We start from the raw sequence: 22,355 nt of genomic DNA on the forward strand, positions 1-22,355 counted from the left end.
ACGGAGGGAGTACTAGCTACACAAACAATTAACATGTTCTACCACACGTATATCTTATTATATTACTAAAATCCCAAATGCACTTTCACGATTATATTATTATTAGTCAAAATAAATAAGATAATTATAGACTTGCACTATATTAGACTACCGTATCTCACAATTAACACCACAAGCTAAAAAAAATAACACCACAAGTAGATCAGGAACCAGGACAATATCGACCAGGCCATGGGCCATGATTAGTATAGTAAGCTCATCAGGTTTGAACATGAACATAGATTGCTGAAATTTTGAACGGAATCTTGAGCTCTGCACTATGGAGATTTGTTGGCTTCCAAAAAAGCAAGAAACTTGGATCGATTGTTCCCCAACATAAATTAGGCCCTGGAGGCATGGCGCCATGCAACAGACGACAGAATTAAACATAGTAGCAACAGACGATCAAAAGGATCATAAAGTAGGGAAGCTAATAAAAAAACAACTGAGTCAGTTGAACTGAGCAGTGCGCAATATTACTGCAAGGGCTGCCAGATAAGAAGCATGTTACTACTACTACTACAACAAATGGTAGTAGCTAAGATCGAGGAGATAGGCAATCGTGACAGGATTAGGATTGTGCGCTTGCCATGCGGCCACATCACTGACAAAGAAAGATGTAGGCAAAAGGAGGCACCACTGCACTAGCAGCAGAGAAGCACTCTTGATTAATAAAGCAAGTAGCATGTGATGAGAAAGATTTAAGTTTATGATTAATAATTAGATAAAAAATGCAATATATATTTAAAATATTAATACTAGCCGTGCAAATGCATAGATCACTTCACTAGTTGGTATTTAAAACTACTAAATTTTCAAGATGATCTTCCATCACAAATATGATACTCCCTCCGTTCCAAGCCTGGTTGCCCTACTGTCCACGGCCAAGAACCTGAAATTTTGACCTGTGCACGTTCACGCGAGAACTTTTTTTTAATCGAAAGGGCTCACGCCAGAAAACCTTTTTTTTAATCCCAAGGGCTCACATTTTTTTAATCCAAAGGGCTCACACGAGACTTATCATGATCATTCATTTGCATCGAAATTAAGGTTGAGGAGAATTAAGGGCTGGATGAATATCGAGGAGAGGAATGGAGGGCTGTGATGAGTTGTGCGTGCATCCAGGCATAGCCGCCTAGGCATAGGATAGTCTTGCCTTGCATTTCCCCACGAGAGCCCACGGAGGCAGTGGTTTGGCGCGCGCGGCGGCGACGGGCACGCTCCCTCGCTTCCCCGTCCCTCGCCCCCTAAACGGAATCTAACCGCCGCCCGCCACCTTCGCGCGCGAAATCTCCCCCATCCCTTCGCGCCGCCGCCGCCGACCACCAGCCATCCCGGCGACAAGGCTCTATCCGGCTGCTCCGCCAAGAACCCAATTTTCTCGGCGCAAGAGACGCCGGGGGGAAGGCAGGGCCCCATTCCGGCGCGGCGGGACCAATGGGCTCCGGCGAATAGCTCGAGCACCTCGAGCTCGCCGGGACCACCGAGGCGGCGTCTGTTCTTCCCGGCGTGATGACGAGGCAGGGGAATAAGTAACCGATCCCCAAGCGAAAGCCAACAATTTTCCGTGCCTGGCTGTTGATCTCCACGGCTCTCTCGTCCGGCTCTTTCTTCCTTTCTCCGCATTGGGGATTTGAGCGTGTCGGCCAGCGAAGGTGGGTAGGGAACTGGCGCCTGGCTGCCGGGCTGCTATTTCCCGAGAGGAGGCGCTCCCGCTGCCATGGGTGTGCGGCAGGGGCTTCATCACGGCTCGGGACTCCAGCTACTGTTTTTCTTCATCATGCTGCTCCAGGCACAGGCCTGCCGGGGCGCGGCTTCGATCAACGGTGAAGGTAACAGCTACCTCTTGTGCAGAGGGCAGTTTACTTCTTGATCGATGGCATTGGTGAGGATCGTGTTTGGCGAATCTGGTTTTAGTTGATTTGTGATTGTCGATTCCTGTTTGTATGGTAGGAATGGCGTTGCTGGAACTGAAGGCGAGAGTGGAGGCTGATCCCCATGGAGCCTTCCAGGATTGGAATCCCATGGACAAAAGCCCGTGCAGCTGGTCCGGCGTGCGATGTTTAGACGGTAAAGTAGAGATTCTGTAAGTCAGTTTTTCCTCGATGTTTTCAGTATTAGTGCCGCTGGCCTCATGTTTGATCTTTTATGAAAAAGTCCATGATTGCTTTTAACGGTCCATTTTAATAGTTTGCTGCAACTGCCCATTTGCAAAACATCAGAGGAATAAGAGCACTATTCTTTTCAGTGATAGCCAAGTTGGTCATTTCTCATGCTACTAGTACTAGGAGATGCCTTTTTCCCTTTACAATTAGCATGATTTTTCCCAACTATGACTACCAGTTTGATTTTCTGCTATCTTATTTTTATCCCTAGCCTGAATTCTTATCATCATAAATCACGTCTTGAATTCTTATTTTTCTGCTTCATATAGAAACCTGACAGGTCAAGAATTGGCTGGAACTCTTGCTCCTGAAATCGGAAGCCTTCGACGCCTGAAATCACTGTGAGTTCATTTCTACACTTCTGCCCACAGCCTTGTTGCTTCTCAGTTCCAATACAATGCATTATTTACTGCAAGTCCTCAGGCAGGATGATATTTGGTTACTGCTTATTTTGTCTAGTTTACTTCCAAAGAACAATTTCCGTGGGTGGATTCCCAGAGAATTCATAGGGTTATCCGCTCTAGAAGTGCTAGATTTGAGCAGCAACAACTTGGATGGAACAATTCCAGAGGAACTAAGGGCAATGCCACTTCTCAAACAACTGTAAGGCTTATTGTGCCCTCTGTTCGCCAATCTGTTCTTTGCTTGGTATAATGAAGGACTCTTATGTTCCAGATCACTTCATGATAACCAGTTCCAAGAAGGTGTCTCTTCTTTCACCATCCAAGAAATAGTTGATGATCAGTCAGGATGCTTGAGCAGAAAACTAGGATGCTGGTAAGGGGATATACTTAGTGTTAACTTTATGCTCCATTTAGCTTCCAATATTTCCAGGCTTTGTTTCTTAAAGTTTCACCTCACCATATAAAGGCCTCTGCCTTACAGGTCAGACTTGAAGGATTGGATATCTCTCAGTGGCCTCCGAGAGAAATATTACACCAATGTACCAAGTAATTGTGCATTTTTCATGCTGCAAAACCAGCCCTTGGCACTTTTATGTTATATAAATTGCATCTAAAATTTAGAGCCTTATATGTCTTTCAGGTTTCAGTGAGGCACACATCATGCAGAATTTGCAGTCCTTTGCAAGTGCCATGCGCCGCAGGATTCTCAGTGAAGCCGACAACCTGCCTGCTCTTTTGGGGAATGATGCTAAATCTTCTGTTCCGGAAAATACAAAAGAAATTCAAAGACCTCCTGATGTGCTTTCTCTAGGAAGCGGTTCATTCCCTGCATTTCCTAAGTTGTATGGCCAAGCTCTGACACCTTTGGTTCCGGAAGCAATTGATGCTACCGCATTACAGCAGCTGTCTGCAGAAGTGGCCAAGTCCACTGATGTTGAGATGTCTGATACAAAATACAGCAAGTGGGCATATCTGATCACAATTCCAGCTGCAATATTGCTAATTAGTCTGATAGTTTTGATACTTTTGGTTTGGCGGAAGCGAGGCCGTACACCAGCCCCTTGGAGAACAGGGCTAAGTGGCCCTATTCAGAAGGCACTTGTAACAGGTGAAACATTCTTGCCATCCTATTTATTTTTACAATTAGGAAGTAAATGCCTACAAAGTACCAAAGTAGTGATGTTCTGGGCAGTTATATACTAAGCTCACTAAGCTGTGCATCTTTTGTGAGCCTTTGGTCTTTGAGACTCCCAGGTTTTCCTGGTGAATTAGGCATATGGCTAGTCTAGGAACTCTGTTGCTCTTGTAATTTTATTTAGATATCCTTGTCATTCAGGAACTCTATTTGCACATATGGCTGGTCAATAAGGCATATGGCCAGTTCAGGAAATATACTTTTCCTTCTTCTAGCTATATTTTGGATATTATCGTGATTCAAGATTATTTATGAGCATCCAGTGCCTCAATGCATTTCTATTTCCTGTATTCAGGTGTTTCAAAACTGAACAGAATTGAGCTTGAAGCTGCTTGTGAGGATTTCAGCAATATCATCAATACTTATCCATCCTGCACTGTATTCAAGGGGATATTATCAGGCGGAAATGAGATCGGTGTTGTCTCCACTGTCATATCATCGAGTAAAGACTGGTCTAGGAGTGCAGAAACGTGCTTCAAGAAAAAGGTTTATGACTAGCAACATCTTGTTCTCAACAAAAACAACCTGAGAATAAAAGAGGATCTTCCAATGCTAATTCTTCCTTGATTATCCTCCCCTCTATGTAGATAGATACACTGTCAAGAGTTAACCACAAGAACTTTGTCAATCTCCTCGGCTATTGCCTAGAAAATGAGCCTTTCATGAGAATGATGGTGTTTGAGTTTGCTCCACAGGGCAGTCTCTCACAGCATCTTCACCGTAAGTGATTTTGCTTTTGCATAACCTCGTAGCTCTCTCTCTCTTAATGTAAAGATACGCAGCTTTCCTGCGTGTTCGGAAAAAAAAACTGTAGCTCATAATGTTGCATTCGCCTGCAACTTGAATGCACTATTTTTGCAGTCAAAGAATTTGAGGATCTGGACTGGGCTGCGAGGATGAGAGTCATCATGGGCATTGCATACTGCCTCGAATATATGCACCATGAGCTAAATCCTCCCGTTGCAATACACGACGTGCAGTCCGACTCAATCTTCATTTCAGATGATTATGCTGCCAAGGTACAGGTTCAGCTAGCAGTGCCACTTTCAGTAACACATATAAGTACGCCGTTCGTTTCCAGAAGCTCCAGTTAAGGCCACCGGCATGGATGTTTTGCTCAATTAATCTGTGAATGGCTACTTTCTTGACTAATTATACATGATTGCTTGAGCTAGCATATTGTAATCCTGTAATGTGTTCTATCGGTGCAGCTGGCAGATGTTGGTATGTGGAGCGAATTCGCCGCCAAAGCAAAGGCTGGGAAGGAGGACGGCAGCAGCCGCTCTGAAGCTCCTCCGGATCTCCCGAGCAACGTCTACTGCTTCGGCGCGCTTATGATCGAGGTCATATCTGGGAGGCTTCCTGAATCCGATGATCACAAACCCATGTGCAGCTGGGTATGAGTAATGCAATCTCAGGCTTAAAAGATCACTCCTCACATTATCCACCGTTGCATTTCTGAAGTCCGCCTTCACCGCAGGCTTCTGAATATCTGAAAGACAAGAACTACAGCAAGCTCGTTGACGAGTCGGTGAAGGAGCACAAGAGCAACGAGCTGGAGGCCGTCTGCGAGGTGATCGAGGAGTGCATCGACCCCGACCCGACGCGGCGGCCGACGATGAGAGACGTCGTGGGCAAACTGCGAACTGCTCTTGGCATCTCGCCTGAGTCAGCGGCGCCGCGGCTGTCGCCGCTCTGGTGGGCGGAGCTGGAGCTACTGTCGGTGAAGTCAACTTAGTGGAGAACGCTGTATACTGATTACTGTACAAACGTGTTGTAACACCCCCTCCCTAACAAGATCACGTATGCATTGTATGCGAGGCTCATGATGTTGTTGATGCTGTCAGCTAGCATTTTTACCGAGTGTAAGTGGCCATCGTTGACGGCAGAGAAATGTTCGTGAAAATGTGATAAATATGACTCATGTACATGCTGATCGTTCACAAAAACGAGGGGAATATAGTGACTTGTATAATTTCTGTAATTTCAAACTTTGGTAACTGTATAGAAATAAAACAAATGGCTGGTGTTGCCACTTTGCCACTCACATAGCAATGTCAGGAGGTCTTCAGTTTCTGCATATCATTTCTACATACTAGGAGGTTAAACAAATGACCGGTTCAATGCCGGCAATTCTGATTCATTGCACGACCAAGGTCTTATGACAAACCATGTACTGACATTACAGAATTGTACATCTTCCTTTTACTTTTATCGAAATTTATACAAACCGGGTCGATTCTTTCTTCTTTTTAGCTGCATTTGAGTATTTGGCATTCACTCGTTGAGTACATCTCCCGCCTCTAATCACACTTTTTGCAAATACCCCTCCCACTGTCTGTGCGCTGCCCTTTGGATGTTGATCCAGTTATTCGGATTGAAATTTGCACGGTTTGTACAAAAAAGTTGGTTTATACCGGGTACATTTCCCTATAAAAAATCAAAGCAAATTCATGTTAGGAGTAGAATTCTTTTCTATTGCTTGCACAACTGTCAGGAGTTTGCTTGTAGAGCAGCTTCCAGAGAGTCTGATGAAGTCCAGCAGCAGTTGCCTCCGGGTCCGGGGGTTCGGCAGCAGTGGACTTTGGGTTCATCCATCGTGGCCGTCGTCTTCAGTCATCGACAGATTCGAACTGAAAGCGAGGCGGCGGAGGCGCCCCTCTTGGCCCGGCTGCCGCTGTGTTCACACGGAGGAACCAGATCAGCAGACAGCACCGAAGGAAGGCACCAGCGCAATCGAATCCAGGGGGAGGAGGATGGCGGCGGCCGTGGCCTCGCTGTACCGGCGGGTCCTCCCGTCGCCGCCGGCGGTGGACTTCGCCTCGCCGGAGGGCAAGCGCCTCTTCGCGGAGGCCCTGGCGGCGGGCACCATGGAGGGCTTCTTCCCCCTGGTCTCCTGCTTCCAGACGCAGTCGGAGCCGGCCTTCTGCGGCCTCGCCTCCCTCGCCGTCGTCCTCAACGCGCTCGCCATCGACCCCGGCCGCCGCTGGAAGGGGCCCTGGCGGTGGTTCGACGAGTCCATGCTCGACTGCTGCGAGCCCCTCGACAAGGTCAAGGCCGAGGGCATCACCTTCGCCAAGGTGGCCTGCCTCGCGCGCTGCTCCGGCGCCGACGTTCAGTCCTTCCGCGCCAACCGGGTCACCATCGACGACCTACGACGGCATCTCCTCCGATGCGTCGCCTCCCAGGACTGCCATCTCATCGCCTCCTACCACAGGCAGACTTTCAAACAGGTTATGCTAAATTCCCCAATCCCCTATGGAATTCCTCTAGTCCGCATCACATGATCAGTCTCCCTTTTCCTCTCACGCACACATTCCTGATTACTTGTACAGTTGTACTAGTTGATCTCTTGCAATTCATTACCCATTAGATTAGATTGCATTAGATTGGATTGTTGAGTTCGTCATCCTCCATTGCATACATCATTTTTCTGTGTATGACACTTATGCGTGCCTTGTGCAATGAAGCAGACTGGAACTGGGCATTTCTCCCCAATCGGTGGCTACCATGCTGGAGAGGATATGGCTCTCATCTTGGATGTCGCTCGCTTCAAATACCCTCCCCATTGGGTTCCCGTGGAACTTCTTTGGGATGCCATGAATACTACTGATGACTCAACCGGATTTCTTAGGGGGTCTCTACTGCCAACCTTCCTCTTACTTTCTCTTCATCATTTTTCTCTTGGGACATGCTAATCTCAAGATACCCGTACCTTTTACTGAACATCAAGTTTAAAAATAGTGTTTGTGCATAATACATACAGATATATACACTTTAATGTCATATTGTTTGTATGCAATTTCCTACCCTTTGGAAAAAATTCAGTGATGCTTCACCTTTCCTCAGTCCGATTCAATTAGTCAGTAATCTGTCTTGACTTTTAATCATGCCATTTTAAGGTGTTGGCATCTTTATACTTAATAGGTTCATGCTTGTATCAAGAAAGACAGCTGCCCCTTCATCGTTGTACACAGTGGTAAAATACCAATGCACGGTCAGTTGAGTTTGTATGAAGCATTTGATGTAGTTTTCATTCCTCAGTAGTTTCAGTTTTCTGCAGAGTTGCAGGGATGAGAACTGGAAAAGTATAGCAAAGTACTGTGCTGAAGATTTACCAAATCTTTTGAAGGGAGAGAATCTAGATAATGTTCAAACACTTTTCTCCCGTTTAATTGAGTCTCTTCCAGCTGATGCTGAAGCTTTGATCAAATGGGTTGTTGAAGTTAGGAGAAAGGAGGAAGGGGGACCAAGCTTAAGCAAAGAGGAGAAAGAAAGGCTTTTCTTGAAGGTGACATTTCCAGATTTCCATTTCATTCTCTGATGCTGTGTCGGTCTTTTGCTCCCTTATGTAACACACCTTGTGTTCACTTGCAGGAAAATGTTCTACAACAAGTTCGTGATACCAGACTATTTGCCATAGTCTACGACCAGCAATATGCTAATAACTCATGTTGTAATTGCTCATCATCGAGCGAAGAAGATTCCCTTACTAGGATTGCAGCTGCCGTATGCTGTCAGGGAGCTGCGGTGCTATCAGGAAACCTTGCATCAAGAAATGGTTTCTGCTGCAAAGAAACATGTTTAAAATGTGTCCAAGCGAATGGTGACGGCCTTAAGACTGTTATCTCAGCCTCTGTGGTATCTGAAGGCAATGAACAGGGTGTTGATATTCTTTTACCAATGTCTTCGCCTGGTTCCAGTTTGTGCAATTCAAACTTGAAGAAGAATGCCGTGAAATATCCTTCAAGTGCAGATGTTCTGACTGTTCTTCTGCTGGCATTACATCCCAACACATGGTTGGGCATCAAAGATGAGAAGCTTAAAGCTGAACTTCAGATTCTTGTTTCAATAGACAATCTACCTGATGATCTTAAACGAGAGGTCTGTTCTCAAAATCAAAGCTTGCTTGTCTGCATACCTTTGCTCCATAGCATAATATTTTCCTGGAAAAGAAGTTGCATATCTATTTTCTTTTGTGGAAGTCATGTCAGGCTTTAGATGTCTACATGGGTTGGGGCTATTTTTGATTCACCCTCCTCACTCTGGCTAGTAGGGTCAAGGCGGGGAGGGTTGGTATTAATTAGTCAATGTTGCTCTGGTAGAAGGTGCAAGGCAGAGCATGAGCATGGTTGGATTGGGACAGAGCTGGTGCAGGGGCGAGATCTAAAACTCTACTAACTACCAAGCTTTGAGCGAAGTGGATATTATCATATACACTTTTAATTGTGAAACTTGAAACTATCCCAAGCCCATCACTGGCACTACAAACAAAATGACGCAGACACAAAGACAACAATCATGCATGCTTACATTCATGAACTTAATTTTTTTAGACCAAAGGACACCCTTGGCCCTGCTTCTATTGAAAGCATCAGATAAACGGTTTTGCTGGGGGCACCAGCTTACAAGTTCAGCTCACGGTCAAAGGTCCGCAACAGAAAGGAAAGCTAAAAGTTAAAGGTTGGCAGGATGTAACGTTGAAGTTGACTTATTTGAGTTGTGATACATGTAGTCTGTTTCCTCCAAATCTGGAGCTCGAAATTCTCCGCACACCATATTACACTTGAAGCCCAGACTGCATATGACCTGTATATATAGAAAATTTTAAGAACCACTGTCTCTCCACAATTGAATGTTATTTTAAATAATCTTCCTCTGTCTGTTTTGTTTAAATAATTCCTCCTTTTCATTCCATAGCTTGTTCCATTATTATCACGTTAGAGAAGATACTATATGTATTTTGTTTCCTTTTGATAAATATGAATTCTTAAAGCTTTTGTTATTGTGGGTAGAGTAACTAGTGAATCTTGTGTGCTGACAGATAATGCATCTAAGGCGGCAACTTTATTATCTGAAGGCTTGTAAAGAAAAGGAGGAAGATGATGGTGATGATCCACCATCACCTAAGTATCAATGCTAAAGAGGGAATGTGCCCACGGCATAAATTTATTTTCCAGAAATTCATGTCAAGAGAAAAGTTGTGCGAGAGTGGTTCTTGACTATAGTGAACAGAATTATGGTAGGAATGATGATGTATATCTTATTGATGAGATCCGATGTAACTCCCCGCTTGCACGAAGTGGCTATGCGCAGACTTAATTACTTTACTTACTGGAAATAGAAAAGTTAAAAGAGTGGTTTTTGACAATGGTAAAAAGCAAAATTTTGACATTAGTTGTTATGACTGGCATCACGTACCAGCAGATAAGGTTTGGTGAACAGTAATGAATTTCTCATTACACAACAGTGTGGGAGCTAGAATGCAGAGAGGTTTATTGTGTAACCAAAGGATCTTCCCAAAAGAGAGTCCTTTTGCCATTGTTAACTTCTAGCTTCCTTCCTCATAAGTAATAGCATCTCACACTGAGGAGATCAGACCACAAGGGGGAGTCATTAATTCTGTGTTTGATTGAGCTGAGCGCACCCCCTCTGAAATACTTGGCTTTCACAATGTCCTGTCAAAGACCTTTTTCGTTGTTCAGTTTCCACCACCACTTACATAATATACTGGCATTTATCTTCCTAATACTTTTAATGCCCATACCCCCTTTTTCTTTGCTTTGGCAAATTGTGCTCCATTTAACCAAGTGGTATTCTCTTCATGCTATTGCCTTCCCAGAAGAAAGTTCTTCTTTGCTTATCAAGTTTAGCCATTACAGTTTTTGGCAAGAGATACATCGACATGTGATATATGAAAGTAGTAGATAAACTTGAATTTATCATAATGGTCCTGCCAGCAATTGACATGGAACTGCCTTTCCAAGTCATCAACTTTGCATTCTTTTCAACAAGGTTATCCCAGTCTCTAACACATATAGTCTACCAGGACTAATAGGAACACCAAGGTACTTTATTGGGAAGGAGCCAACCTGACAGTTAAAGATGTATGCAAAGGATAGGCATTTATCCAGGTCACCATGGATTAGAAGCACCTCACTTTTGATGAAATTGATATTTAAGCCAGACATCATCTCATACAAGTAGAGGAGAAGTTTCATGTTCCTAGCCATGTCCAAATTATCTTTGAGACAAATAATGATATCATCTGCACATTGCAGAATAATCACTCCTCCAGATACCAGATTGTCAGCTAAACCACACAACAGATTATTTCTTTGTGCTTGTTTGACCATTCTAGAAAGACAATCAGCAACAAAATTAAAGAGGATTGGGGATAAAGGATCCCCTGTCTGACCTCTTTATAACTCACAAAGTAAGGCCCTTCTTTATTGTTCAGTTTAACATACATAGTGCCCCCAGAAACTAACATTTTGATCCACTGACACCAGGTATCACAAAAGTCCCATAATTTTAGGCAAACATTTGCTAGGCCCATGCTGCTTCTACCAAGGCAAACTGTAGGTCTGTACCTCCTTCATTGCTTTATACAGTGGTAAGTAAACACGCCAATGCTTGGCGTGTTGAATATAAATGGACGCATTTGATGTTGTTTTCTTTTGCTCATTACTTCCTATTCTGCAGAGTTGCAGATACGAACCTTGGAAAACAATGGGGGCAATATTCCAAATCTTTCGAGGGCGGAGAATCCAGAAAACAGAATGGGACAATATTCCAAATCTTTTGACGCATGGCTGAGAATCCAGAAAACTCTTTTGTCCCGTCCAGCTAATGCTTGGGCTTTGATCAAATTGGTTGTTGAAGTTCCGAGAAAAGCGAAAGGTCAGACAAGCTTTGGGCAAAGGGAACAAAGAAAGGTCAGACAAGCTCTTCCATTTCATTTTTCTGATGCTGCCCCAAGCTTCTGCTCCCTTTGTTTACACAATGTTCATTTGCGGGAAAACGTATCATCGCGAGTCCGCAATCTACTGTACAAGCCCTTGTAATTGCTCATTTTCAGGTGAAGAAGATTCTCTTATAATAATTGCAGCCAATGTGTGCTGTCAAGGAGCTGCAATGTTCTCATATAGCCTTGCATCAGGAAATTACAGCGGCGCTTACCTTCTCTTCCGTACGATGATATCAGTCAGACCTTGCATTTCAAAAACATTGACATCTTTATTTATTATCTGTTACTGGTTCACGCTTGTATCAAAGGCACAGGCACAATGTAGCCTCGTACTCATGGAAGTCTCGCCTTCGCAGACGACAAGACAAGGGGGAAAAACAAACAGTGAGACGAGAATATTGAATCTTGCCATCCGAAAACGAGAGAAGAAAAGCATTGGAGCCGGAGAGGAGAGGAGATGCCTGTGCAATTCGAATTTGAGTTTTTCCTCAAAAAAAATTCGAATTTGAGTTCGCATTTGTTTTTGCTGCTGAGTGTCTGCAGGGACGAATCAGAGCAGCATCGACAGCGATATCGCGGCGGGCGGGCGAGAGAGCATCCAGGGCAGGAGTATGGCGACGGTGCCGTCCCTGTACAGGCGGGTCCTCCCGTCGCCGCCGGCGGTGGACTTCACCTCGCCGGACGGCAAGCGCCTCTTCGCGGAGGCCCTCGAGGGCGGCACCATGGAGGGCTTCTTCAGCCTCGCCTCCTGCTTCCAGACGCAGTCCGAGCCGGCCTTCTGCGGCCTCGCCTCCCTCGCCGTCGTCCTCAACGCGCTCGCCATCGACCCCGGCCGGCGCTGGAAGGGCCCCTGGCGGTGGTTCGACGAGTCCATGCTCGACTGCTGCAAGCCCCTCGACAAGGTCAAGGCCCAAGGCATCACCTTCGGCAAGGTCGCCTGCCTCGCGCACTGCTCCGGCGCCGACGTTCAACCCTTCCGCGCCAACCAGATCACCGTCGATGACCTCCGCCGCCACCTCATCCGCTGCACCTCCTGTCGGGACTGTCATCTCATCGCTTCCTATCACAGGAAGCCTTTGAAGCAGGTGAGATCCTATCTGCACCACTGTTCTACCACCCAAATCAATACTCCTCCTCCAGTCATTTTATTTCAGACAACAAATCCAAGCTAAGCTTGATGCCTGAAATGTCATATAAATATGAACAGAGGGATTAAAATATGTCGCTTTCTCCCATTATATACATTAGGTTCAGATCTGATTAATAATTCACAAAGAGATGAGATCGCAGCAGGTGGATTGTTTGAGTTGCTCGTCGTCCACTGCATAAATATATATCTATATAAACTGAAGCGTGCCATGGCCAAATGTTGCAGACCGGGACCGGGCATTTCTCCCCAATTGGTGGCTACCATGCCGGACAGGATATGGCGCTCATCTTGGATGTTGCCTGCTTCAAATACCCTCCTCATTGGGTTCCACTGCCACTTCTTTGGGAAGCCATGAACACGATTGATGAATCAACCAGACTTGTCAGGGGGTCTCTTCTCTTTTCTCTTCTCCATCTTCCTCTTGAATCTTGATCATGTCCATCTTTCCTTAATCGGCACTTATGAAGTTGGGATTGCTGTCTTGTTATCTAGGCTAGCATCTCTTACACCTATGCTAGTTAGAACTTTGGGATAGGATTTACTGATTATGAGGATATAGTAGAAGCGTCGGTCACTGCAGTGATTGCAGAGGATCTCAATCCTGCTTGAGGGCTTGTATTACCTTGGGGCCTGGTTGCACTAAACATCATCTTTTGTTTTGGACTAGAAACTGTTGTAATTTAGTTCATTTGTTCTTGAGAAACATAATTGCAGGGAGGCACATCGGGCACACTTTTTTTCAGTTACAAATTTCAACTGGTTTAATTTATTTTATATCTGTGATGCTTATAACAAAATACTGTGTTAATGTTTCCTCCAGGGCTGTGCTAATATTAAGCTAGTTGTTCTTCTGTGACTGTAGTGAGTATAAAAACCCTGCTCTGCTTGCACCATATCTTAATGTCACATTGCTCATATGAAGTTTTCTTCCATATGATCATACTAGTCACTTGTAGACCTTACATTTTAAAACATCGGTATCTTTATAATCTGTTAGGTTCATGCTTATATCAAGGCACAATGCAGCTCCCTCGGCACTTTACACAGTGGTAAAAACATTGATGTTTGCTCTGTGGAATGTAAATGGATGCATTTGATGATGTAGTTTTCTTTTGCTCATTACTTTCAGTATCCTGCAGAGTTGCAGAGATGAAAGCTGGAAAAGCATGGCAAAATATTGCGTTGAAGATTTACCAGATCTTTTGAAGGCTGAGAGTCTTGGCAATGTTCGAACAATTTTGTCCCGTTTTATTGATTCTCTTCCTGCTAATGCTGGATCTTTTATCAAATGGGTTGTCAAAGTTAGGAGAAAAGAGGACGAAGGATCATGCTTAAGCAAAGAGAAGGAAAGGCTTTCTGTGAAGGTCGTTTTCACATTTCATTTTTCACTGCTCGATCAAAGCTTTTGCTCCCTAAGTAACACGCCTTGTGATCACCTGCAGGAAAATGTATTACAGCAAGTTCGTGATACCAAGCTATTTATGATAGTCCATGACCTGCAATGTGCTCATATCCAATGTTGTAATGGTTCGTCATCAAGTGAAGATTCCGTTACTAGGATTGTGGCCTCTGTGTGTAGTCAAGGAGCCGCAATGCTATCAGGAAAACTTGCATCAAGTGATGGTTTCTGCTGCAGGGAAACACGCTTCAAAGGTAAAGGTGTTCAAGCGAATGGTGGTGGGCCTAATACTGTTATCTCAGGCTCCGTGGTATCTGAAGGCAATGAACAGGGTGTTGATATGCCCCCTCTCAGCATGAGTCCGTGCAATTCAAACATGGGCAATGAAATCATCAAATATCCATCAAGCACAGATGTGCTAACCGTTCTACTGCTGGCTTTGCATCCCAGCACATGGTTCAGCATCATGGATGAGAAGCTGAAAGGCGAATTTCAGACTCTTGTTTCAACAGACAATCTACCTGATGTTCTTAAACAGGAAGTGTGTTACCACAATCCAAGCATGCCTATTTGTCTACTTTTGTGCCCTATAAAAATGTTTTCATGACAAATAAGATGCACAAAACATTTTCTCCTAGTGGCCGTTTGGTTTTCTTAAACAGACTAAGATTTTGATTTTCTTTCACTTGTTTAAATTGTGGATGCCAGATTTTTTTAGAAAACCAAACTGTTGTTTTTTTAAAAAATTCGGATCCTGCACCTAATATTTTTCTTCTAAGGTTTCAGTGCTAAGCATTTGTTCACACTATATTTGGGGTACTGATTTTTCTATTTGTTACACCTTGACATAGAAAACTTGAAGAGACATTTATTTTTCAAATATGTAAAGGCATCTCTCCACAATCAGAATGTTATCGGGATAATCTTTCACGTCTTCTATTCATTCCATGACTTATTCATACCTCATTGGAAAACAAGTTTATTATGTGTTGTTTATTCCATGTCACAAATATGAATGCCAAAAAATTTCCTTATACTAGCAGATTGGCAGGGGAAGTATCCAGTGTACCTATTTTATCTGCTGGTAGATACTGCATCTAAGTATAACTTTTTTATGTGCTGACAGATAATTCATCTAAGGCGGCAACTCTATTATCTGAAGGCTTGTAAGGATGAGGAAATATGAGGACATTGTGCCACCATCCCCTTAGCAGTGATGCAAGTGCAGCAACCCTCTCACTTGATAAGTTTATTTGCTGGAACTTGAGGTCAAGAGAAAAGTTACGAGAGTGGTACCAAGCGAGCAATCACATGAGGATAATTCTTTTAGAAGTGATGGCACAATGTTGTTAGGAAAATTGCCTATGTACCACTCATCCCAAATGGTGTTGAAAACATATATCATTATTGATAAGTTTTGGCATCATTTTAAGATGGGCTATCATTCCTTTCTTAAATAATGACGTAACTTGCTCTTGTTAATTGCAAAACTCTTTCTCTTATAGTCTTATTCTCTTCAATCCAAAATCCAAATAGATTGTTTTTCAATACAATTGTACATATGTACTCCATCTGTCCTGAAATATAAGTCATTTTGGTTTGTCCTAAGTCAAACGGTTTAAAGTTTGACCAACTTTATAGAAAAGAGTAATGATATTTTGAATGTCAAATGGGGATAATTATATTCATTGTGGAATATATTTTCATAATTTACTTATTTGATGTGTTAGATGTTAATATTTTTTAGTTAAACCTAAACTATTTTGACTTAAGGATAAACCAAAATGCCTTATATTTCAGGACGGAGGGAGTAGCGATCGTTCATAAAGAGAAATGTGGTCTAACTAATGGATATGGAGGGGAGTATTTGTAACTTATAATCATGTGCTTACAAATGGTTTTCACTAATATGTAAGCATTCAAAGATTAAGTTTCTGGCAGCTCTTGATTTATGTTTTGTGAAAAATTCATTCATTTTTTGGTTTTTGGCGCTCTTCTTGCTGAATGAAATGATGTGGTGAATCATGTAACAACAATTATTCAGAGGCACCTCTGTTACAAAGTTATTGACTGGCTATTTGTACACTAATATATCAATGATCAAGTTAGCCTAGTAATATTCATGCTCGCTCAAAGCTGCTCCATGCCACCCCCCTCCTCCCCCCAAAACCGGCACGCGCTTTTGCATGCATTTAATTCCTAGAAAAAGAAATGAAATAAAATGTAATTGGCAAAGTGGTGATAATTGTTGTTTTTAATGGCATGGAAACTATCCAACATTTAATTTTTTGTTGTCATTATGCAAAATTCATTGGATCACGGTGCAAATTGTATTTGGTCTTAATCATCTGCAAACAAACTAAGTGGAGCTTATTTATTTGAAAGTTGGATTCAGAGGATAGGCTCCGCAACCATATCCCAATTTTTTTTTTTTTTTTGCTGGGGCTAGTGCACTATGTTGGGCTATGTGGTTGAACCGAAATAATAATAATTTTGAAAAATCAAGAATGCACTCTTATCAGATTATCTTTAGGGACACGTTGGGCCAGGTTCCGGATGCTTTTGCAAAAGGAGAATGCACAAACACAAATTAATTGAATGCACAAACACAAACTCTAGGAATCATATGGTCTCGATGACAAGTTGCATACGGTTTGGCCAGGTGAAATTAATTGGAGAAGGCACGTTCTTGTCTCACCAGTTCGTTTGGGAAAGGAAAATGAGTGGCTCTATCATGTACCAACAATTTTGCCAATAATATCCATGCCAAGTCTTCGTTTTGTGGTTGGAATAATTGACAGGCTTGGCTCAGCCTTAAGCCCTTAACTCACACAAGCCTACGAGGTGGCAGCTACTGATGAGCCTTGATGGGTATCACACTTTTCTTTTGCATGATTGATCCAGTAGCTGGCGCAGTAATCCTGTGACCGTGACGGCGTGACCATAGAACCACGTACATCAGGCTCTAGCAATAGTGCCCTCGCTGTGTGAGAGACTACTCATTCATTTCGTGTCCAGTCTCTGTCGAGGGACCAAAACAATGAATGAATGACGACATACCAAAGCGACCTGCACATGATTTGAATCCTAGTATGCCAGTGTCGTTTATGTTCGGTGCTTTGGTTCATGGTCGCGCCCGGATTCTTATCTCATCACACGTTGCAGTCAGGCTTACACACCTGTGGCCAAGGGCAAGCCAGCGAGTGGTAAAAGCTGACATGCACAAGCAAGGACGGGATGGTGCAATTCGTCAAAAACCTGCAAATTTGCGAACCAAGTGCTCTCCCAGTTATGCTTGAATACAAGAAGGGCGATTTCGTGGATTCAGTCACAGCTCACAGAGACACGCAACAATTCAAATTCAGAAGTTTACAAATACACCAAAAAGATGCAGAGGAAGACAGGTTGGTAGCAGTAGCGTCCAGATGCCACCATATCTGGATCAACGGCGGCCAAACTGTCCAAGAACGTACGCATACACGTGCATGTTATTTGTTATATCTCAACTCGCCAAACCGTCCTTCAAAGAGAACCTAACGTGTTTTACTCTTTTCATTCATAGAAGAAGCACCCAGACATGGTCAGCTGATGGCCACATGCACAGTTAGATATATGTTGCGAGCAGCTGCTACACACCATGCCATAATCAGTTCCCCACATGGCACCTCGTCCAAAATCATTCATATCCTCCAAAGGAAATTAACCAATCATAGATGCAAATGCAATCACATTTCAAATAATTGATCAGCCGTGTTCATCGCGAAAGACACGTGTACTGACTGAATAGAGGGACTACAATGGTATGGTTGATCTCACCACTCAGACTCAGCACATACCAAGGGGATCGTGGTCCTACAAATAGCATCCAAAACCACAGCCATCCAACACAAATACCAGTCCTATTCTTAGGCAGCGTGATCCATCCCCAGAGGAAGAACGAGTCCTGGCCTCATGTCGCAGGGAAAACTTTAACTGCCACAGACTCATTCCCATCTCTTCTTCTCCTCCCCCTTGGAGGATTCCGAGCACATCAGCTGTGTGTCTTGGTGTCCTCCAAACACAAGCACCCGCTCTGTTGCCCTTCACCTCTCCTTCCTCTCCCCCTGGCCAGGGAGAGAGGAAGACAGAGGCAGGAAGTGGCACAGAGTAGACGCTTGTGAACCATTCGACCTGTTGCTGCTGCTGCTGCTGTCGTCACCCCCGACGAGTCGACAAGGATGGAGAAGAAGCCCACCATCCTCATGAACCGGTATGAGCTCGGCCGCATGCTCGGGCAGGGTACCTTTGCCAAGGTGTACCATGCCCGGAACCTTGCTTCCAACCAGAGCGTGGCCATTAAGGTCATTGACAAGGAGAAGGTGCTGCGTGTTGGCATGATCGACCAGATCAAGCGGGAGATCTCCGTCATGCGCCTTGTTCGCCACCCCAACATCGTCCAGCTGCACGAGGTCATGGCCAGCAAGAGCAAGATATATTTCGCAATGGAGTATGTCCGTGGCGGCGAGCTCTTCGCCAGGGTTGCCAGGGGCCGGCTGAAGGAGGATGCTGCGAGGAAGTACTTTCATCAGTTGATTGGGGCTGTGGATTTCTGCCACAGCCGAGGCGTCTTCCACCGGGACCTGAAGCCGGAGAACCTCCTCGTGGACGAGAACGGTAACCTCAAGGTGTCAGACTTTGGCCTGAGTGCCCTCAAGGAGTGCGAGAAGCAGGACGGGTTGTTGCACACGACATGCGGCACACCTGCATATGTTGCACCTGAGATAATCAACAAGAAGGGCTACGATGGAGCAAAGGCGGACATATGGTCTTGCGGTGTCATACTGTTTGTTCTTCTTGCCGGCTATCTCCCATTCCAGGACACAAATCTAATGGAGATGTACCGCAAGATTAGCAGAGCTGATGTCAAGTACCCTCAGTGGTTCTCTCCTGATATCCGGAAGTTCATGTCCAGGCTCCTTGATCCAAATCCAAACACCAGGATCACCATCGAGAAGCTGGTTGAGCACCCGTGGTTCAAGAAGGGGTACAAACCAGCAGTGATGCTGGCACAGTCACACGGTTCAAACAGCCTCAAGGATGTTCAAGTTGCTTTCAGCACCGACCACAGGGACAACGAGGCCAACAAGGTGGAACAACCAAACAGCCCTTTGAAGCCAACAAGTTTGAATGCATTTGACATCATCTCGCATTCCAAAGGATTTGATCTGTCAGGCCTGTTCGGCAACAATCAAGAGCAGAAGGCGAATTCACGGTTCATGACCCAAAAGCCAGCATCAGCAATAGTGTCAAAACTAGAGCAGATTGCTGAAACAGAGCGCTTCATGGTGAAGAAACAGGATGGACTGGTGAAGCTGCAGGGGTCCAAAGAAGGGAGGAAAGGGCAGCTCGCAATCGACGCGGAGATCTTCGAAGTGACACCAGCCTTTTATGTCGTCGAGGTGAAGAAGTCAGCAGGGGACACACTGGAGTACGAAAAGTTCTGCAACAAGGACCTAAGACCTTCACTCAGAGACATCTGCTGGAGCAGTCAATCAGAGGAAAAGCTCCCTTCACTGGCTGAGTCATCACATTAAAGCCATCCTCTTAGTCGGTCGCGAGATATTTCCTTAGCGCAATCTCTTCAGAGATGCAACTACAATCAGCCTTCCTTTCTCTTTTTCCCCCTTTCTCAAAGGGCTGAGATCTTACTCCCTTGAGCATCAGGCTGTACGGCTCTTTGTGATCCTTTTTGCCAGTTTTCTTCTTGTAGTAGCAAGTGTTGAACATAGAACTCCTGTTCCTTTCACCAATAGAAGCATGACGAACAGCACTGTCATCTTCCAGTTGCTTGGACAGAACTACCATTGCCCGCAGGAAAAATATATATCATTGCAGAAAGTACAAATTAAAATGGTAAAACACATAAATATAAATGGATAGCACAAATGAAATTTCATATTGTAAAAGAAAAGGGTAATTTAAGCAGCTTTAATAAGGAAAAAATAAACATATCTGCTGTGCAGAAAACCACAGAAGTGATTCCTCGTTATACAGTAACATATTTCTGTGGTGAAGTATTGTGGGCAATGCATGTCCAACTCATTGTTATGTTCAAATTAAAATGTAAATACATGAATAAGAAAGGAAAATTTCTTCTTGAAGAAAGCAATATCTATGGCAGGATTTTTGGACAAATTTAGTGTGCTTGGAATTATCACTTATAAGCTATATGCTATATCAGATTCAGCAGAAAAAAAAACGATTAAGAATAGTACAATTAGCTTCATAGATACCTTCATATCAAGCAATGTGGAGAAACTAAACACCCTCACTCACCTCACAACTGTACACAGCCGCACCACCGCATATGGATACCTCTTGCCAGACAATTCATATTAAATTCTGGGAAAGGAGCAATTGATGAAAAGCATATAGCCTTACAGGTGCAAGTAAAATATAGAAGGTGCATCACCAAAGATTTTGAAACCACCGGCTTGTTGTCTGTAGATGTAAAAGTGGGACATCTTAATTTTGTAGTAGAAAATGCGGTGCTACTTCTTAGCTGCACACGGGCAATGCTATTTCATAGGTGAAATCAAGGTAGATTATAATGTTTACGCCACTTGCCAAAATAATGAGCATTGTGCCTTTGTTACACAAACATTTTGCAATTCAATAATTATTAACAGAACTTGCTGGTCATCATCATTGTCCATAGTCAATCTACTTGCTGAACGAAGCTAATAAAACAAGGATCCTCGAAATATATTCATAATTAAATAAACAAACAAGCATTCCTTTGTCCGATAAATAAAATGAAAAAACAACTTTTTTGAACCATGTAAGATCAACTCATCGAATGTCAAAAGTCGCTTCCAACTGTCATAGATTTTGTTAAAGATATGCAAAGTATAGATAAAAGGACCTTGAGAGTTTATATGCTGCATAAAGGAAAAGAAAAACAGCAGGCAGCAGCTCCTAAGGAACTATCTAGCTAAATGCAGCAAACTGGTCTAAAACACCAAATTCAATCAATACTTTATCTCACCTCAATTATTACTTGTAAACTACCTGGGTCTGTAATATCTAGCATGTATCATCTGATAGAGATCCTGAACCTAGAATAAGAGAAACATGATCTATACCTCAATTGTAACAGATAAACTACCTCCTCACTGATCCTCCCGCATTGGCATAGCAACCCAGTAAATAAAATCAAAACCACAATAAACAACACAAACAGGTAAAGCATCATGGCCACGAATACTTGGCTAGCATAAGTGTAATAACATTAAGCATCATTGAAAAATTAAGCAATCGAATTCAAGCCAGTAGCACCATGATCACGACATGGGGAAAAAAGGCTATTATTGATTCACCATGTCACCACAGTACGATACATATAATTAAAATATCAGAAACAAAAGATAATATCTATTTCTCCTCTGGAGAACAACATCCGAATAACCCTAGCCGGCGAAGATAGGCCCCACTCCGCAATCAGGGCTTTGCGGCGGCGGCGGCGGTTGCAGGCGCGGGTTCGGGCGCCGCTGCGGAAGCCAACGCTGCTTCGGCCGCGGCGACGGCAGCTGAGGCATCCTTCTTGTGCTCGTAATCGCGATAGGTGTTGATGGCCTTGGTGCAGATCACTGGGGAGAAATGACCGGCGTCACGGGGTCAAGCACACAAGAAGTGAGGACACACGTACACGAGGTTGTTGGAATGAGATACCTCCGGCGCCGACGAAGTAGAGGAAACGGAGGAGCTTGCTGGAGGCCTCGCCGGCGGCGGCCATGGTGGTGGCCTGGTGGGGAGGTCGCCGGAATCGGTCGGAGGAAGCGCCGGGGCCTAACTGGGCTGCGGGTCTCGGCCTTCTTCGTTCCTCGGCTGTTTTTCTCGGGCCTGTCTGTTGAGGAAGGAGATCTGATCTGCTGGTGTATACGGGCCTTGGGCTACTTTGGGCCCATATGTGTGAAGTCATATGCAAGTGACCTTTATGGGCCTTTTTTGTGGACGTGGCCTTTGTGGCCCTCAAGAATTATGTCTTCACTCATAAATCCTTTTAACTGGGTAATGTCAGTTGGCAGCAATCTCAAGGCTTCTCTATCATAAGCTGTAGATGAGTTACTACATCACATCCCAATTGCCGATATTGGTCTTTACCATTCAATTTAGTTATACTTTACTGTTTGTCTTCAAATGGTTTCAGCTAGTATAAAAAGTCGGCTGATTTTAACTGATTCAATAGTATCCTGTAAGAGAGAATAAGTTGAA

The 22,355-nt window shown here is 44.0% G+C and overlaps 3 protein-coding genes and 2 pseudogenes across 4 annotated transcripts; 4 read left to right on the forward strand and 1 right to left on the reverse strand.

Annotated features, from left to right (window-relative positions):
* Nucleotides 1-1,212: 1,212 nt before the first annotated feature.
* On the forward strand, nucleotides 1,213-5,787 carry LOC120676361 (protein MALE DISCOVERER 2-like). 2 transcript variants are annotated; one of them, XM_039957620.1, is made up of 12 exons: nucleotides 1,213-1,871; nucleotides 1,993-2,125; nucleotides 2,474-2,545; nucleotides 2,664-2,807; nucleotides 2,880-2,981; nucleotides 3,090-3,154; nucleotides 3,249-3,716; nucleotides 4,099-4,289; nucleotides 4,391-4,523; nucleotides 4,665-4,822; nucleotides 5,015-5,200; nucleotides 5,284-5,787. In XM_039957620.1, exons 1-12 carry the CDS (start codon nucleotides 1,760-1,762, stop codon nucleotides 5,539-5,541), a joined length of 2,022 nt encoding a protein of 673 aa, XP_039813554.1. In that variant the 5' UTR covers nucleotides 1,213-1,759; the 3' UTR covers nucleotides 5,542-5,787. The 2 variants fall into 2 exon arrangements, with proteins under 2 accessions (XP_039813554.1, XP_039813555.1); XM_039957621.1 differs by lacking the exon at nucleotides 1,213-1,871 and having other exon boundaries at nucleotides 1,993-2,109.
* A 563-nt stretch (nucleotides 5,788-6,350) lies between these two features.
* On the forward strand, nucleotides 6,351-9,975 carry LOC120675585 (glutathione gamma-glutamylcysteinyltransferase 1-like). Its single transcript, XM_039956786.1, has 6 exons — nucleotides 6,351-7,036; nucleotides 7,277-7,440; nucleotides 7,731-7,782; nucleotides 7,867-8,094; nucleotides 8,181-8,687; nucleotides 9,628-9,975. The coding sequence occupies exons 1-6, from the start codon at nucleotides 6,560-6,562 to the stop codon at nucleotides 9,724-9,726; spliced, it is 1,527 nt and encodes a 508-aa protein (XP_039812720.1). The 5' UTR covers nucleotides 6,351-6,559; the 3' UTR covers nucleotides 9,727-9,975.
* Nucleotides 9,976-11,283: 1,308 nt separating this feature from the next.
* LOC120675586 lies at nucleotides 11,284-15,635 on the forward strand (annotated as a pseudogene).
* Nucleotides 15,636-17,988: 2,353 nt separating this feature from the next.
* Nucleotides 17,989-19,936, forward strand: LOC120673890 (CBL-interacting protein kinase 5-like). Its single transcript, XM_039954931.1, has one exon. The coding sequence runs from the start codon at nucleotides 18,320-18,322 to the stop codon at nucleotides 19,673-19,675; it is 1,356 nt and encodes a 451-aa protein (XP_039810865.1). The 5' UTR covers nucleotides 17,989-18,319; the 3' UTR covers nucleotides 19,676-19,936.
* Nucleotides 19,937-21,403: 1,467 nt separating this feature from the next.
* On the reverse strand, nucleotides 21,404-21,983 carry LOC120673891 (annotated as a pseudogene).
* Between the last annotated feature and the right edge of the window lie 372 nt (nucleotides 21,984-22,355).

Source organism: Panicum virgatum, chromosome 5N (assembly GCF_016808335.1).
Source record: "Panicum virgatum strain AP13 chromosome 5N, P.virgatum_v5, whole genome shotgun sequence".
Lineage (NCBI taxonomy): Eukaryota > Viridiplantae > Streptophyta > Magnoliopsida > Poales > Poaceae > Panicum > Panicum virgatum.